Source organism: Polyergus mexicanus, unplaced genomic scaffold (genome assembly GCF_030449975.1).
Source record: "Polyergus mexicanus isolate NDT 795.1 unplaced genomic scaffold, iyPolMexi1.0 SCAF_22, whole genome shotgun sequence".
NCBI lineage: Eukaryota > Metazoa > Arthropoda > Insecta > Hymenoptera > Formicidae > Polyergus > Polyergus mexicanus.
In genome coordinates this window covers 4,146,455-4,159,767 of record NW_027223342.1, presented here as the reverse complement: position 1 = coordinate 4,159,767, position 13,313 = coordinate 4,146,455, and the positions used below count along the sequence as shown (strand labels likewise).

At 46.6% G+C, this 13,313-nt stretch overlaps 1 protein-coding gene across 1 annotated transcript; it reads right to left on the bottom strand.

Moving 5' to 3' along the window:
* Positions 1 to 11,383: 11,383 nt before the first annotated feature.
* On the bottom strand, positions 11,384 to 12,361 carry LOC138942480 (uncharacterized). The gene has a single exon (XM_070312717.1). It carries the CDS (start codon positions 12,359 to 12,361, stop codon positions 11,384 to 11,386), a length of 978 nt encoding a protein of 325 aa, XP_070168818.1.
* Positions 12,362 to 13,313: the final 952 nt, after the last annotated feature.

Here is a 13,313-nt window from a genome sequence, read left to right as displayed (position 1 = left end):
TTCGATAGCCGTTCAATGGCCGTTCGATAGTCGTTCAAAGTCGTTCAAAAGCCGTTCAATGGTCGTTCGATAGTCGTTCAAAGCCGTTCAATAGCTGTTCGATAGCCGTTCAATAACTGTTCGATAGCCGTTCATAGCCGTTCGATTGCCGTTCGATAGTGGTTTACATATTATAATATATTATTCATATTTAAAAGACTTTAGATATTTGCTTGAAAACATGCTAACTTTTGTTTTCTTAGAGCTGAGAATAAGCGTCCTTCGTAAGTGATACATCTCCTACTCTAAAATGTTTGAGATAATGTCTATCCGTTATGTTCGTCACAAAGTGTTTGACAGTCAGAAGTGAGTGACTTTTAAGTTAAAGAACGACGAATAAAAATGTTTCGTCTTAATCTGGTAAGTAGTGTTCAGTGTTTTGGCATGTGTGTGCGACATTATGTGTGATATGTATTAATTAATAATATATTTCAGTTTGTGCAAATTGATGTCATCCACCGCCGATACATGCGGTGGATGAGAGGAAATTTGCGTTGGGCGCACGCAAGCTTGTGGGGTGACACTCGCGAAGCCCGCGAGTGTGCATGCGTGCACCCAACGCAGTATGAGGACATTTTTTATTTCGGCCTCTTTTCGGCTTGGAGCCGTATGAAGAAGAGGAGAATTGGGAGCCGGAGGAAGAGGAAGAGGAAGAGGTGTCGGATGAGGAAGAAAATTTGGAGGAAGAGGTGGAGGAGGATTGGGAGGAAGAGCTTGCGGCTCCAGGAGGATAATGTAAGTATCTATTTAAAAAAAATATTAAATATTAAAAATTAAATTTATATTAATATAATGTTTTTCTGTTTCAGAAGAAGCGCCGCCTATATATATATATATATATATTTTTATTATTATTATTTTTATTATTATTTTTATTTTTATTTTAACACACACACACACACACATTGTAATATACACACAATTATGAAATAAACTTATTATTATTATTATTATTATAATTAAAGTATCAATAATTTCTGCACTTTCTTCTTTCCTTTTCCTACATGCATGCCTCGCGCTATCTCATCGGTACATGCATGCCTCGCGCTATCTCTCTTTATCTCTTTTTCCCGCGAACGTCATCCTTTTCCAACACCAATGCGGACGCTATCCTTCTCCCTCGTGCCTGTGATCGCTTCGCGCCGCCACGCATATGCTCTCTCTCTCGCACCGCCTCGCGCTATCCCTCTCTTACACATTGCGGACGCCTCGCGCTATCTCTGTCACACCTACTCGCGGCATCGTACCTTCGCGTTCCCTCTTCCCCGCGGCCCCCGCACCTATCGTTCCGCCGCGGTCCCCCTCCCCCTCTCCGCGGACCACACGCCTACCGTTCCGCCGCGGTCCCCCTCCCCCACTCCGCGGACCCCGCGCCAGCCGTTCCACCGCGATCCCCCTCCCCCACACCGCGGACCCCGCGCCTACCGTTCCGCCGCGGTCACCCCCGCGTGACGTTATTCCCACCCCCATGACGTCATTCCCCCCCCGTGACGTCATACCCCCGTGACGTCAAACCCCCCCGTGACGTCATACCCCCCCCCCGTGACGTCATTCACGTCTCCCCCGTGACGTCATACCCTCCGCGCGGGTTGCCCCTCGCCCCTCACCCCCCCTCAGAGGACCATGGCTTAGAACCGGCCCAGTATCACTACTCGCGTGCATTGCTGCAGGTTGCGATAGTGTATGATGTAACGCTTCTTATCGTATAAAGTTGCGAGGAGCTTATCCTGCCGCTTGCCGGGCGGCTTATCGCGCGTCGGACAGAACGGTAGGTCAGCGTGCGCGTCGTTAAGATGTTGCGGATACTCCAGATCGACTTCGAGAATATAACCTGTAGGCGAATCGAGCGCGATCGATGATGTATCAAAATTGGATACGTCGTCGACCCATCGAAAATCAGCGTAGGGCAACGGTTGACACATTGCCCATCCGTACAAGTTGTTTACATCGAAATACATCATGTACGACGATGGTTTCGATGGATCGTACGATTGTATATATTGTACTTGTTATTGGCTCGCGCGTATCTGCCGGAACATTGGCTCAGGCCACCGCGTATTCCGCGTTCGATAAACATAATCATGTCGATATCCGTAAGCAATTCGAACGTAATATTCGTATGTTTTAGCATGGCGTCCCACGTGTATCCGGGAAGCATATAGTAATACGCGGGGTCGAGCCCATAACTTTTAATACAACTTTCGCGGAAATTTTCAAAAATGTCTGCTAATAACAAGACATCAATTTTGAGATACAAGTCGCTATATTCGCCCGGCGTTCGAATGGAGAACCGCTTCCACACGTTCTCGGCGTGCGCGTAATCGCTTTCGGATATTGTGTCACCGGTCAAGGAACTGTAAAATAATTCGCGCGATGGTAAACACGTATCTTGCAACCTGTCGGCGCAGTCAATATATTCATACGGAAAGACGTCCTTCCGTGTTAATAAATTGAAATTGTCATTCGATAAATTTTGAAATTCAGATTTTAAAATTGTGAGCTTGTCTATATTCAAGAATGATGCCAATTTATCGAGACTAGCTGTGAGAAATTTATACGAATCAATAAAACGCAATTTAATATGATTTTTCCATTTCTCTTCGCCAAGTTTAACAATTTTCGTAAATGATATATATTTTTCCTTTGTTATCGGAAGTAACTCGATTCCCCCTTCGAACGCTGTAGCTATTTCCTTGATAATGAAGTGCGCGTCGTAACCGGATAAATTATGAAAAACTATTGGAATGCAAAAAGAATCTTTATAATTTAGATTACAATTTGAATGCGCGGGACTTCTGTATCGCCCGGTCAGATGGCAATGATCGCGTACGCGTGTATCGTCTTGTACAAATGGTTTCTCGCAAATTTGTGTCGCGCTATGAAAATTTTCCCATTCATCAGATGTTAAATTTACCATGGGGACATTAGCTGATAAAATACTTTTTACACGCAGTTCTAAATTTTTAAGTTCTTCGACGAACCATGATATGCAATCGATATCGCGACGAGAATGATATGCGGATAACGAATCATCGTACGAACAATGTACATAATATGCTAAGCTAAATACTTTGTGATGTTGGTGGTTTCTCTCTTCCTCCGTCTTCTCTAAAACGCACTCCAGATCGGCGTACACGACGAAAGGAAGCCGCTCCTTCCGATTATAGTTGTTGAACGTGATCCACTTGTCCTTATCGCTCGGTAATCGGATAGCGCACTCGTTCATCTCGCGACAGTCCACCGTATGTGATTGTAACTTGTCGTTCGAGCCAAAGTAGTGCAAACATCTGTAAAAGAAAGAATTTTTAATTTTTGTTCAAAGATTTCTGTAATATAATTTATTAAATATATACGTACCGATCGCAGATATATTTCTTGTGTTCTTTTTTGCTCAATTGCGAGCTCACGAGGCGGGATAGATTCTTGATCCACGCGAAATGTCCAACGTTGTTGTCTTCCACGTACAACAGGTTGACGTGTTTGTCTTTTTTCAGCTCACTCAGACGTATCGGGACAATGTTCTTTTCCTCGATACTATATACATTGATTAAGATATTGTTGGCATGTTCGAATTTTTTAATTTGATTCACAATTACTGGAAACTCAATGTCCTGGAGATTCAGCACTGTCGTGTAATGCGGGTACGAAGATTCCCGATAAACATGATCTTCAGCTGGATATAGAGCGGCGACCACAGACCACGCGAAACACGCATTGTCATTAGATTGCACGTTGATTACCGCTCTCTTCATCGTTATTTCTCGCGGTAATTTTATGTGGCATCCCGCGCGCAATGGATTATATTTATTTATATTTACATTTAAATCGAGTATTCGCAATAATGCCCACCCACTATCGCGTTCTTGAAATTCTTCGAGCGATGCTAGAGTGGGCTCGACAACGCGCCGCTCGTACCATTCGCGTAAATCGGATGTGCGAAAGAGTTCATAGTTTCTCGTATTGATACTTTTATTTGCGCGTTTATCACCCGTCACAAATTCACCATTGAGCACTGTATTAATTTTCACATTAAAGTGTTTTTTCAGCACGGTTTGCACGTGTTCGAGCACAATGTCTTTAGCATCCTCGAAAAATTGACGAGGCTCGATGTGATTATGATTTATAACCGCACTAGTCAATATGCGGCTCTCGTACGCCGTATCGATCTCTCGCCAAATGAATCCGTGTTGCCGTGGTGTCGGAAGTAACTCGATTCTCCCTTCGAACGCTGTAGCTATTTCCTTTATAATAAAATGTGCGTCGTAACCGGATAAGTTATGAAAAACTATTGGAATGCAAAAAGAATCTTTATAATTTAAATTGCAATTTGAATGCGCGGGACCTCTTTACCGCCGATAAGATGGCAATTTAAATTATAAAGATATCCCAACATGCAACCCCCAATAAACGGCTCTTCCTAGAAAAAATGAAAAGGATAATGGTTTTTCGTTTCTGTTTGAAAAACTATATTACATTGTCAGCATTCCCCCGCGTGACGTCATTCCCCCGCGCCACCAAAATCCCCCTCGGCCCACGTGACATCATGCCCCCTCGCCCGCACGGTTTCCCCTCGCTCCGCATACCCCTCGGAGGACCTGTTAGAACTGTCCTATATACTCTACTAGCACTGAATTAGAAAAGGGAGAAAACGAAATCCTTAAAATTCGTGCAGGAAATTTATCGGGTGTCTTTAAGCCCGACATTAGTTTTCGCCAGTCCTTCGAGTGATTTTCTGTGCTTTTCGACGCAAAGATCGTCATTATCGTTATCGAGACGTATACCGCGAACCGGCTAAAGGACCAAGTCGACCCATGTCACCTAGAACTTTTTATTATATCGAAGCGGATTCACGGGCGTGCGTAAAGTAGTTACCGGCACCTTCGAGAGATTTCTTTAATTGTCGCGGCCTAAACAAGTCACATACGGCGGAAATCTTCGCGGCCGAAAATTCGAGTTTAAAGCACGTAAGACACCCGGTAATTTGATACTATTGCGCACGGTCGTGTCGATCTCCGCGGAAAAAATATGATTTATGAATAAGCGCTTTATCGCGAGCGCCTGCCGCGATGTCGAGGAAACGAGTCAGCTTGTTGTCCACGCGCGCGGTTAAACCGCTTAAAGATGCAACGATGCGGTTGACGCAAAGTTCCAGATTTAATATAGTTACGACGGTGTTCTTCGATACGGCTAGACGAATTTTAGGCGTTTCGAGACGAAGTATTCGGAGATTGTTGAGTTTGCCGAATCGTAGCGTCAACTGTCCGATGTGTATCGGCGTCGGGCGCGCCTCGTCGCGCTCGTCGGAGCGAAAGTGCGGCAGAAGCGTGGGTCGTAGATCGAGCAGTTCCTTCCACGTATCCGGCGTAGGCGAGATCTCTTTGCCGTGACAATCTCCGAGGACGATTTCTACGAAAGAGGGTCGGCTGACGTTAACGCTGATTTCCAAATGTTTATATGCGGTTTTGGTCAATGGATAGCGTCTTCCTAAGATTCTGAGCGGTCGCGCGACCGAGACGTCCGCGTCACGTCTTGGCGTCCGATCGCGATCTCGTCTAAAAATAGATGCGAGTGATGAGAGAAACGATGCTAGCGAATTATTAGTTCGAATAAATGTTTGATAGTCTTACCCATTGTCCATTTTAGCTTTTTTAGCGTATTCCGCGCTATCTTCGCGGTCTCGCTCGGTTAGCCTCGATCGATCGTCGAATGAGTGTTGCTGCTGCGTTTGTCCCCCCATTGTCGCGTACATCGTCGCTCGTTCTTTCTCGTTTGTTCTTTCTCGTTTATTCTTTCTCGCGTGTTAGCTTCGATGTTCTCTGTCAATAATGAAGCGCTTAACGGATGGACGGTCTTTATATACTCGCGTAGAGATCGCTTCTTCCCCTTTCGCGCGCTTTTTCTTATATATTCTATTTTTAAAAAATAACGGTAGGGTCACTCTAGTCGTTCTCATCGTCGATCTTCTCTCTCTCGGTCGCGTCGCCGAGGCGATAAACGCGACTAAGGAGATCGCGCAATTGCCTTAGCAGTCCATTCGTAGGACACTCGATGCCGAGCGCGCGTAGATCGAAAGGACCCACCGAGGTTACGATATTCGTGAATTCGTTGAAGGCGTAGAACTGACGTTTGGCGAAGAAATATAGATTACCATCGATGTATCGGAAGGCCGACGTTATCGCGGACGGAATTCCGGGAAATATATCTTTTAATGGAGCGTGTCTAACGACTATCATGTGACACTCGTCGATTTCCGCGACTTTATCATCGTCGTATATAGCGTAGGTTCGTCCAGTGTGCGTATTTATCGCTGCGTTGATTTTAACGTTTCGGGGAAGTCCGATATCGTGGAGATATCTCGGCCAACCCGATTTTAGTTTAAGACTGGGATATTCCGCGAGGTAGTTCGAATCGTTCGCGAATAGCGCGAGATTGCCCGAGGGTCTTCGATACGCGGCGGATAGACGCGTGAAATTCGCCGGTAGAAACGTCGCGTAATCCGTGAGCGTCATGGGTCTACCGTAGCGTTTCTCGGTCATGTCGACCGACCATACGTTGCGGCGATTAGCTATATATAATCGATGATTCATTATCAGCGCGGCGTCCACGCGTCGCAATGCGCAGAGATCCGCGCGCGCTGGGTCGGTCGGCGCGACGCTCGTCGTCGCGGGCGCCGCGGTGGTCGCGGGAGTCGCCGTCGGATAATTTCCATCGTCGTGAGATCCGTACAGATTCTGTATAGCGAGAATGTCTTCTATGCTCAGCTTAACTGGAAATTGATTCTCGATGTCGGGTATATACGGGAACATTATAGAGTCATTGCGCATGCTGTGCTGTAGTCTCAATGCGTGGCCGATCTCGTGCGTTAGCGTTTGTAGCAGGTGATGCGTGTCGGGAGGATTTTTGTTTAGATACACGTGCCACGGTTCGGAATCGTCGACGTGTATCTCCGATGTGAAGTCGGTCGTTCCAGAGGGAAAGAACGCGTGAGCTAGGGCTCCTCCCGGACCGTCGAAGGCCGCCGGGCAAATATCGACGTTCCGACGATTCGCGTAAGTGTGCGCGCCCGTTCAATACGATATCAATATATCGGGGCGTAACGGGTCGCGCGCGAAAGTTAGCGACGAGTTCGCCGCCCATAACGCGAACGCCGTTTCGGCCGTTCGCGAGATTTCCTCGCTAGCCACCTGAAAATTCCACGCGAGACGCGTCTTCGGCCATTTTCGCGCGATCGGGCTATACGCGCGATCGGGAATGTCCGCGAGACCGCATCGCGGTTTGCGCATAAGGTGAAGCGTAACGGCGTCTAACGCGCCGTTTCTCGATAATTGATAGTATTCTTGAAACAGCGATAGCATCGTCGCTAGAGCGAGAAGAGCCATCCTCGCGTTAGTCATCGCGCGAAGCGGGGAAGACGCGGTAAACTATCGAGAGACGCCGAGCGCGATTGATTCGCGCGTTCCGCGAGACGCCTATTTTATCGTCGACGAATAACGTGGGTGGAGGAGAGGGAAACGCGCTTCTTTCGACATCGAGCGTTCGGAATGCGCGTTATCTAGCGGACGCTCGAGTTCCTCTTTTGTTATTTCTATTTTTATTATTCGTTTGTCCTCTAAGGACACTCGATGAGCGATTAAAGATATCCCTTCCAACGATGCGCGTTATCTAACGGATGTCTTTTGTTATTTCTATTTTATTATTCGTTTGTCCTCTAAGAAGGACACTCGATGAGCGATTAAAGATATCCCTTCCAACGATCCGCGTTATCTAACGGATGTTTTTTGTTATTTCTATTTTATTATTCGTTTGTCCTCTAAGAAGGACACTCGATGAGCGATTAAAGATATCCCTTTCAACGATGCGCGTTATCTAACGGATGTTTTTTATTATTCGTTTGTCCCCTGAGAAGGACACTCGATGAGCGATTAGAGATACCTTCTTCCGGCGACGATAAATTAGAGATACCCCTTAGATGTCCCCTAGATACTCCCTTCCGACGATGATCTCATTGTTCGCCGAGTATTCGGAATGCGCGTTATCTAACGGATGTTTTTTGTTATTTCTATTTTTATTATTCGTTTGTCTCCTAAGAAGGACACTCGATGAGCGAGTAGAAATACCTCCTTCCGGCGACGGAGCGGTCGCGGAAGGAAGATGCGGCGCGATCGATATATCGTACCGCGACATCCGCGCGTCGATTTTTATAAAACGCGAGATCGTTTCGAGAAGCGTCAAAGTATTCTCGCTCGCGAGATAACGAAGCGCGAAACGGTGGAGCGCGAAGTGGCGAGAGTTAAAATCGGTCGCGAACTGTTCGATATGGAACGAATCGAACAGATAATTAACGCGGCCGATTATATTAATGTAAACGGAGATTTAATCGCGATAAAGTCCTACGTTCTGGGAGACCTTGCCATGGATTTGCGCGCGGAGGCGCAAGGTGTTATCGAGAATAGCCCGGATTCGTTTAGACTCGCCTTTCAGTTGAACGAAGACGTAGATATTGCGCGTTTAATGTAAGTATTTGATCGGAATTATAATAAATTATAATGTTTTAATAACGTTTTACTTTTACTAACTTTTACTTTTGTATTTTAGACAAGAAATAGAGGGCTGTATAAGAACGGCGCGAGAATCGCTCTATGATTTAATAACTAGAACGAGGACTATGCTCGCACAAGCGCAAAGCGTTCATAGCGCGTTGCGCGACGCTCGCCGACGCGACGTGAATCGCGGGCGGGTGTACGATTGGCGAACTACGAGCCCGAATCGCAACCGTTCGACACGGAGTAATTTTACGCGTTAATGAAGCGCATTTGTTGTAAGATATGATTTTTACGAATAAACGCTATACGTTAAGCGAAGCGTCGATTCTTTACGCTTCTCTTTCCTTCTCCCAAATCCTCTCGCTCTCGCATTTCTCGTAGTAACCATGTAACGATACCGTTACCAGCCTCGCGGGCCGACCAGCCGCCCGCAATCTTGAGGCTCGGCGCCTATGGCGCCCCTAAACTTCCACACCCGTGTTGCGGCCCCACCACGCGCTCCCACCACGCGCCGACTCGCGTGAGTGGGAGGCCGGACGCTGGTATATAAGGCGCTCCGGCGAGCATAGCGATACCAGTTCCCGATCCCGAGTCCTACCTCGTACAACTCCAGATCCGAAACCTATACCGCGTTACACCAGGCTACGGGCTACCCGTAGTTACGCCGGGTTACCCGGTTGCTGGGACGGCGCACCCCGATACCTAGCGTTACACCAGGTCACGGGCTACCCGTGGTTATGCCGGGCTTCCCGGTTGCTGGGACGGCGTATCCTACCCCGCGTTAAATCAAGTCACGGGCTACCCGTGGTTATGCCGGGCTTCCCGGTTGCTGGGACGGCGTATCCTACCCCGCGTTAAACCAGGTCACGGGCTACCCGTGGTTATGCCGGGCTTCCCGGTTGCTGGGATGGCGCACCCTACTAGTCGATAAGTTCGCACCGCGTTATACCGTAAGACCGTTTGCATATCTACCGTGACCCGTTTGTATCGTAAGACCGCTTTGGTCTCCGCGTTCTAGTAGCTTCTCGTCTCGCTTTGTAAATATACCGCGACCTGTGCGTATTATAAGACCGCATTGTACATACCGCGACTTTGAACTAGAGAATTAAATAGACTTAGGATTCCCGCCAGTGTCGCGCCGTTTCTATCTTCACCCCCGGCCCTCAAACTACGACGGGAGCTTCAGTCCTTTTAAGGATAGAACCCCGAGAACGCCGACGCCCCGTCCTTTTAAGGATAAGGCAGTCAGGCAGTTGGAATTACATTGAGGGCCCCGCGACACCCCGTAGTGTTTAAGATCTGTACTGTACCAATAATAATAATAATAATCGTAGGTTAATTGCATGCGAACCCCGCGACTGCGGAACACGGCCGTTTGAACCACGCTCGCTTCCCGGGCTCCACGCGCACAACTGTATACCCGCACCGTTCCCGCATGTTGCTTCGCGCTTAGCTTTAAGTATTAAATATCGTTTATAATAACCGCATGAATAAAAAGACTTGTTTAAACCGATCACCCGAAGGTAAAGTAAGTTGGAGTTTCCCCCTTCTCCCGAATCCTGGCACCGGCGAGCCTTGATCCGCGGCGTACGGGAAAGGTGAACCGTTACAACCATCTGTGTCCGCATTAAGTTTGTGTTTTGGTAACAAAGCTTGCTGACATAACCTGACAGCAAATTGACGGCAAGAACCGAGCAAAGCTTGATATAACTTGACGTCAAATTGATGGCAAAAATCGAGCAAAATCTGCGCAAGACGATCTGACAACAGAGTGTCAGCAAAAATCGAACAAATTCCGCGGGTTTTGGCCATTCATATAAAATAGTATATTTAAATGGATTTAAAGTCTCTATAATTAAGTTTGTTACGCGACCGCGATAAAGGACGCGACCGCGATAAAGGAAAAACGCGGTTCGTTCGAATAACGTGTATTTTGCAACAGTATAAGTATAACTAATACATTCATGATTAAATTTATAGATTATATAATTGACTCGATACATTATATATAAATTTTAAAATATAATTAATTTGATACATTATATATAAAACTTAAATTTATAGATTAAATATACAATAATATAATATACAATAATGTAATATATAATAATGTAATATACAATAATGTAATATACAATAATGTAATATAATTTATAATATAAAATCAATCGCGCATATCGCGCAAACGATCGCGCCGCTCGAACCACCAATCGTGCAGTTTGCACGCATTCTCTAACGCGCAATTCTTCGCGTGATATCCGCAGCGAAAGGCCCGCGAAGCGTTCAGAGTCTCCAGACGTTCGATGTCTTCGTAATCGGCGTCGATAGTCTCGACGGAAACGGCTATGTCGCGATCGTCGGTGACGTTTCCTAAAATCTCGATCAACCACTTTTTCTTCTCGTGACCTTTGACGTAGATCCGCACCGTCGAATCGGGGCTAGATCCTCGACATACGGCGTCTCGAACGAGTCTCTTCATCGACCCGTAATTCGCGTGTCCATCGTTCCACTTTAGCTGGTGATGATTCGATATCAGCCAACACGTTCGCGATTTTTCCGCTCTCGTGAGCAGATCCCACGACATCGGCGGGCGAAAAATGTGATGCGTCAATTCCACGCCATTTCTTAACACGGCTACTTCTTTCGCGACGAATTTTCCGTTAACTACGAAAGATAAACCTTGAAGATCGACGAAGATCGGCGCGTCCATCGTCATTGTTAGGGATATTCGAAGTGTTCCCTTCTAGATTTTTTTCTAAGCGCTTTACTCTTTCTCCGTACTTTTTCGAATATCGATGCGCTTACACGATTCTGCGCACGACGTTAGTGAGCGGATTGTACTCTACCACTCGATCGTGAATGATAAAACAGTAAGCTATGGTGTTAGAGGGAATGTTCTCCTTGCAGTCGAATTCTATGCGAACGTCCACGGTGGCGCTCTTGATCGATTCGTTCTGTCGAGAACAGTCGATGACTACGAGCGGGCCGTGACTTAAAAATTTATTTAGATTTAAGAGCGCTTCGTCATTTTCGCATCCGTAGTACGTTTTTCGAAATTTCAAATACATATCGTATAACACGGCGACTTTATGCTTATCGAAATCTAGATTCATGTCGTCGTAAGGATAAAAATCGGAATTAAGATACAGTTTGACATTAGTTAGTTTGCAATCGTCGAATAAAGAAGGCTCCTCGGACAGAACGTTCTTCTTTCCAGATTGTAGCGCGAAGATAACGTATCGCGGTTTCTCGAGTTGCGTCGCCGCTATGACGGTCCACGAGTGTTTGGTCGTGCTCTGTAGAAGCGGAAACTCGTAGAGATCCCACGAGCGAAAAGCGACGCTCAGGTATCGTCCGCTATCTAACGTGCACAATAATTTTAATTTATTAACATCATTTAATACTATATGAGACATTCGCCATTGTATCTTTAACAAAACGATTTTAGGTTCTTGCGTTTCGCGCGATATGACGCAATTGTTATCGTTGCGCGCTCGTATTAGAATAAGTTCGTGTCGCGCGATCACAACGCGCTTGTAATCTTCGCAAAAACCTAATAGCATGTTGAGAGGTACGCAAAAGTTAAAATCCCCGATCGACGAATGAGTTGTCGCTAATAAATCCCATCCATCGTTTTTTAATATTTTGCTTCTCTCGACCGTCAGCGACGCGTAATTCTTAATCGTGCTCGTTATTCCAACGTTTCTGTTTCGATCGATCTCCACGCCGTCGAGCTCGTAGCGAATCTCCTCGAACATAAACGCCGCGCAATTGTTCATTAGTCTCGTTACCGATGCGATTTCCCCTTGCGCGCTCGGCGCCTCCTTCGACTCGAGTCTGCCCTCGACGTAGAGAAAACTGTCGCAAGGCAACGTTTACAAATCCTGCTGTTGTATAGGAATTCGTATCTCGTCGCTATTCCCGAACGTAGTATTGGCGTAAGGGTTGTACGTGTGAGTCTCGATCTTGACAATGCGATCGTCGAAGATCGGCTTCCCACCGATACTTAGAATGTCGCACATTTCGCTTTTTACGAAGAAGCGGTCCTCGGCACGACGAAACCCAAAGAGCGCAGAAAAGCCGCGTTGGCGACGGTCAGTCTTCCTCCCTTCTTCCTTCTCTTTTCCGTGTTTAGAGGCGACGCGACAGCGATGACGGGCGCGTTTCTCGCATTCGATCCGTTCACTACGAGCATCGCGCCCTTCTCTACCGTTTTCGCCGCACGTGTAGACGAATCGTGATCTCCTCGCCGCGAAAATCGATCAATTTTCCGTTTTGGTCCACAACACGCACGTTTATATCGGTAATGGTCCGCGCGATGATCGGAAGGTAAATGATCTGCGTTGGAATCTCCGACACTTTATATCCGGGTGGAACGTTAGGTGCGAATTCGTGTATAGTATGTGCGGATTTGTCGTTATGATACGCTCCTGTCGTGACGTTGCACTCTACTCGAATGAGGTTAATGGCCATAATATTTATCGGCTTATCGGACGCGTACCATTTATTCGGTTGTAACACGCGAGACGAGAAACCCAGGAGCGAACCGATATTATCGGGTTTTGTGAAATTTACTCGATACGCGCACTTAATTTCGCTTCTCATAGTGTTATCGTTACCGCGAAGCGTTATAGAATTTTCACTTTTATCGCCATTCTCATCGTCTTCGAAATAGTCGTCGCCAACATCGTGTAACGGGGTCACTTTTCGCGAGTGCGTGGATAAACTCGG